The 6,288-nt window shown below is 28.1% G+C and overlaps 1 protein-coding gene across 1 annotated transcript in view; it reads left to right on the top strand.

Annotated features, from left to right (window-relative positions):
* Positions 1-5,654, top strand: part of LOC113381928 (cytochrome b561-like) — a gene marked incomplete at its 5' end in the record, with an annotated part of 14,341 nt that extends 8,687 nt beyond the window's left edge. The window contains 2 exons of the mRNA XM_026620574.1: positions 2,763-2,903; positions 4,751-5,654. Coding sequence (XP_026476359.1) covers positions 2,763-2,903; positions 4,751-4,847 — 238 coding nt within the window. The remainder of the gene's footprint in view (positions 1-2,762; positions 2,904-4,750) is intronic.
* Between the last annotated feature and the right edge of the window lie 634 nt (positions 5,655-6,288).

The following is a 6,288-nucleotide window of genomic DNA, read 5'->3' as shown; positions in this document are numbered from 1 at the left end:
ATTTGATGAACTAACATTGGTTAAATTCATTCTTACGTTCAAACAATAATAAAATACTCATCAATGTTAAAGAGTTATAGTAGAGGAATTACGGGTAAAATAATATATATGAGTTAGTTGGATTTATTAACTTCTCCTCGACTGTACAACATGAAGAAAGCTAAAATCACAAACCTGTCGGATGTTGAGCATCATTTTTACAGTTCGAAAGTTTTATCAATTTTATTGAAACTATCAGGTGTGTTATGAAACTTTGATTAATTATTCTTTTTTTGTTCACTTACGGACAAAAATTTTCCAGTAGTTTATTGGAAGCCAAGAAAAAAAATTAAGCTTTTCAAAGGTTATTGGCTTTTAACTTTTACTCGAATTACTTCTAAAAACAGAATAAAGGATCCACCGGTAACAAGACGAGACTTGCATTTATTCCCAAGATCTCTTTTTGAGATTCTGGACCCGGCGACGATTGGTTATGGTGTATTAATTTTTCTTCTTGGGCTTATGATTTATGTGTTGATGTCCTAAAGAGTACCAAATGATTTATTTGTGAACTGACTTTCTGAAAAATCTCAGCATGCCCTCTTCTAATATGCTATTTTGTCCGTTCTATGTGGACACAATGATTTTTGCAATTAGTTGCATTTTTCCTTAATAAATACTTTTTTCGGTGTTTCTCGTATTCATTAACCTAAGATGAGCAAAAACGATTGAGACTGATTATAATATCAATAAATAAATAAATATCATTAAAGAACCAAAACACCAGGTCATTTTGTCCGTATTTCCGCTACTATAATACATGTATAATAGTAAAACTTGATATACAAAATTACACAATGATATACAATTAAAATATTATTGAAACTATCTGTAAAAAAGAAAATCATTATTTCAGAAACAAACCATGTGTGCTAAAAATCTTAAGGCTTCGAAAATTTCACTGTACTCATATGGTACCAAAACACGTTAAATTACATCCAACAACTCTCATTTTCGATCATTTTACAAATTAGCTGCAATTTTACTACCACAGTTATCTATATGGTAATCGAATGCAGTTTATTGATATTGACATTGCTTATCATATTAACATAGAAAAATGCATTGTGGTGCAACAGCACTATTTACATGTAAGAGTTGATACTACTATTTGCAACTTTGGTTATAGTAACCAATTCTGATAACCATAATTCTGATTATCTGGAATTATGATGGTAACAGTTTTATTTGAAAAGAAATTGTAAATTCTACTTAATATTTTAACTAATCCTACTGAGCTGCTGAGCTGCAACTCGTTAACGATAATCATAACTAGATTACGATATCATTTTTTGAAGTAAAACTTCTTTAGGCGCAACTATGGTGTAAATCCGTACAAATGCAACGGACATTGCGCTACGCCCGACCTGTACGTCATTCGCTCTCGATGAAAGCATTTCAATACGGGTCGATTGTGATTGGTCATCGTGTATGTTAATAGAAATCTGTCGTTGCATGCGTACCGGCATCAACGTAGTATGCATACCGATATCAACAAGGAAATCGGCATAGATAAATAAACATTTTAAAGTTACATCGTAGTACAAATCTTGATTTAATGAAAAATGCATGAATCAGAAGAATATTTTACCCTGTTCCTTGAAAATAATAAAACAAATTAAACAATCGTGCCGTGTACTAAACGTAAGCTTATTGATTAGAAATTATTTCTATATTATTCGTAGTTTCTATAAATCTTTGAAGTTATTAAAATAGAAAAAAAAGTTTATGCAAGACAGATATTACAGCTGTTCAAAGAATGAGATTTAGTCAATGAATGTATGTTAATTTTAATTACATGAAGTTCTTCAAACACAATTAGACGATGAGTTACATCGTAGTACAAATCTTGATTTAATGAAAAATGCATGAATCGGAAGAATTCATTCTTATTTGATTAGAAATTATTTCTATATTATTCGTAGTTTCTATAAATCTTTGAAGTTATTAAAATAGAAAAAAAAAATTATGCAAGACAGATATTACAGCTGTTCAAAGAATGAGATTTAGTCAATGAATGTATGTTAATTTTAATTACATGAAGTTCTTCAAACACAATTACACGATGAGTGAAGTTGCGAAAACAATATTTGTTCGGGCGTTGTTTAACATAATCCACTTTGTGAACGAATATTATAGAAGTTATTAATCAGCATCATTTCTCTCAGTTCATTTCTAAATGCTAATTACAATGACAAACCGATCATGTCATATTTGAAGTATGACAAGTAATTAATGAAGTAATTAATTACATTATTGTTTTTAAATATTATACATATTTTTAATGCTATTATAAATATATAATTTATAATTTATCATTGTATAAATGTGTATAATGGTTGACACTAGTAAATGTGTGCATCATGAGTGTTACCATATTACTAATAAACATTATTCAAAATGGTTATATGATGTATTTATTTTGACTTAAATGCCATCTTGTACAGTAGCAAATAAGTTTTACTTCAATCGCGTGTGAACCTTACGCGCACTCTTTTTTTAAACTAATTTATACGAGTTGTAACAGATTTTCTAGGTAAAATGTGTACTCTCATAATTGTATTTCTATAAGACAGATGAAGTCTCACGTTGGTTTTATTCCAATCCCATTATCATTAATTACTATGTATAACTCTTTCCCCTCATCAACCTGCGATACGTATTTGTTATTGCCAATTTTGTTGTTAGTTTATTTTAACAATTTCATGTGCTTATTTCCACAGATCCGAGTACTCGAGTTGGCCTGAGGAGGGCATCGTGATGAACGCCCTGGGATTGACGCTGATCGCCCTGGCCATCCTGATATCGTTCGCCGTCCGACGAACACACGCGCGTAACGACAGCAAGATATATGTCACCGAGCGGTTGTAAAGTTTTCTATCGTAATATACGTAGTATTATAAATAATACCCGTATAAATGTTAGTGTTAACATAATGATATTAAATACCACAACATACCTATAATACCGAATCGACGTCTATGTTTAAGAAAACGCGATGAGAACGAACGAAGTATAATCGACGACTATATTTAGGCGATGAGACACAATTATCCAGGTGCGACAGATTAAAAATTATTCACTTGTCTGCATTATATTCTTTAATGTTATTATAATTTATTAAAATTAAAAGTATTTATTTTTAATGCAGTGAAGTAGTAATGTTTTTATCTCGGTTTTAGAGTTTTCGACGCATTGTAGAACATAAGTGTTCATTGGATTCTTAGTTATTTTTTTTGAAAATTTCAATTAGGATTAACTTTTTTCTAAAACATTTTTGTCACATAATAGGTAACAAATATTAGTCCACAGTTTTATCGTTTTATTTTTATTGGTAAGTCGTTGGAATAGTCGCGCCAGGTTTCTTTGTGTCTTTCGTCAGTTCTTGCTCAGTAAAGTGTTGTAAAAGAAAATATCGTGTTCAAAATTAGAATACAAAATATTAGTATGCGAGTTGTTGTTACCTATCGTATAATCGTGATTTTTCTACATAATTCGTTTTTATAGATTTTTTTAATAGGTAGATTCTGCCGTGCCACTTAAAAGTACTATGAAATCTCAGAATAATTTTAGACAATTCCTAAATAACTTTACATTTAAATAAATGAATTAGTGTTTATAAAATTTTCTAATTTTATGAACTCAATGATATTTATATGGTAGTTACCAAAACATTCAATGCATTCTACGTGATTTTTTAAAAATAGATCCCATTCGTTTTTTATTATAAATATTTCATTATTCATGTTTTTTATGTTTTTCTTGTATTTTAATATAATATTCAAATATGTATTAAATTCAGCTATATTGTGATTACGCCATAATTATTTTATTACTGTCCTAAATAAACAAGACAGATAATTGTATTAACATTTTTGCTTTATGATTTTTCTTCGATTAATCATAGAGCACACCGGCCATCTCAAGTTTAAATTTATTTAACTTCTACAATTTTAATTTTGTTTATTTTTAGGGCTTGTTTAATAATTGAATTAACAGTGATTTTCATTGTTGAAATGTTATTTATAACAGTCAAGAACATAGATATTAGTGCAAAGTCCTGTTAATCAATTTTTATTTAAAACAGTTAAAGAATTTTATACTATGAACGCAAACCTTTTTATAATGTATTTTGACTGGCTGGTTATTAGTCTAAATGGAAATCAGTAGTAAATTATCCAAAATATATACCACGCTCTTAAAAAAATACTACTAATATATTTTACTTTCAAACTGTATTTGCGAGTTGCAAACATTCCATTTTACTCTTAAATCATTTTTTAATGCTTTTGCAAATAACTTCGAAAAACTTTTTCAAGAAGTTTAGAAAAAGATTGCGCTTGTAATCTCAAGCAAAATAAAATAGAGATTTTCACTGAATTTTCAATTTTCTCTTATGAAAACTAAAGTTAGTATTATTGTATAATTACTATATACTAAGAATTATATATAGTTATGTAAAATGCTCAATTGTAGTAAAAACATATTGGATATAACAGCTTGTGTAGGCTTTAAAATAGTATTAAAGTTTTTTAACTATCATTATATTGCATTTTTAACATTCATTATTTGTAGATAAGATAGATTAATTCATTTAATTTATCCAATAAATTTATGAAATCGATTTACAATTATACCAAAAATATTTTAAAAATAGTTTTGCCAAGAATTTTTAACTATTTTATTAACAAGCATATTTATAATTACACAGGCGCAATCAGAATCCAAAGGATGGCACTGCTTCATGCCCATCTGATATATATTATTCAATGCATAAGGTGAGAGGGAATAAAATTTCAAAATGCTAAACTATTGATTGAGACTTTTGTTTGTAAATTGAATGTAATCAATCATCTAGTTATGGCATGGGTAATATGATCATATGAGGTATGAAGTATTACCAACAAACTAGTGAAATCAATGTTTCTCAGTAATACTCAGATTTCATATATTTCTATAAGTTAATACCAATACAATTCAAAAGATACGCTATTTAGAATTTGCATTTTCTGTGCTTGGGATTGTAATATCATCCCTATATATTGAGGGTCCAAGGGCAACAGAAACACTGTCCAAATTTAGTATGATAGCGAAGTGATATTCTCCTCTAACAGTGAATCATGGCACTGCTCAACTATTTATTTTGTTAGTGAGAATATATTGTTTTGCAATATTCGATAATGCAATTTATGCATAAACAAGAGGATCAACATAAAATGTAGATTAGCTCATAAATAGTGATTTATAAAATTTGCCAATGATAAAAATCGTGAATGCGAAAAAAGCTAAACAATATATTGAACATTTTTTGAATTGTGGTGGTAATCTTTTACTAAGTTGTCTATTCTATTTGGAGATAACATTGATATTTTAAAATGTGAGGAAACATTGTATAGCGCAAATAGCAAAATAATGCAATTATTTTCATATACTTTTTGTTGTGTTAAATATATGTGATTTCATGTTTAAACATTAATATATTGGTGCGAACACATATGCCCTTAAAGCCTCGATAAGTTGAACACCTATATTGATGATATTGATATAATGAAAATGCTGTTGCATATATTACAGTGTTGTAAAGCAATTTGTCAATAGATTATATTTCATATGAACAGCAAAGAGAAAGATTTATGATAGTTTGAAATAACATCATAAATATTAGAAGATATAGAAAATCCATTAAAAATATTATTTTGAATTATATTTAATGTGAATTTGTTATTAAATGTTCGAATTATTGAGGCTTGGCTCTATATACTTTCATGCAAAACATTTGTTAGAATATTATATTTCAGCATTTATTTCATGACATTATGCAGAGGCATTTTATATATTCTCACATTAAAAGCATTGTGCATGCTATGGGTTGACAAATGTATGCATATATCAGATAATCATATACAAGCATTTTGTGGAAGTTTACGAAAAGAAAGCTTTTCCAACTTCCACTTTAAACATGTGTGTATGTCAAGGGTCTCAATATAACACACCATCATTTGTATTTTAAGAAAATGCATTCATGAATTAAGAATTACTAAAGGTGTGCCAAATTAGAACAATAAATTATAATAACGAAGTAATTATGTATAATATGTCTTATTTTGTATCATAAACACCATATACAATCACAACTAAGTTCCATAATTGATAACTTTTTGAAATATAAGGATTAAAATTTTATATGTGACAAAATATGGATATTATACTGCTGAAGTTTCATTTGTTCAATTTAATAGCTGAGACAGC

This window comes from Ctenocephalides felis, unplaced genomic scaffold (assembly GCF_003426905.1).
Source record: "Ctenocephalides felis isolate EL2017-DRISC unplaced genomic scaffold, ASM342690v1 CF-g0.4_SCAFFOLD_03206, whole genome shotgun sequence".
NCBI lineage: Eukaryota > Metazoa > Arthropoda > Insecta > Siphonaptera > Pulicidae > Ctenocephalides > Ctenocephalides felis.
This window is presented reverse-complemented; position numbering and strand designations above follow the sequence as displayed.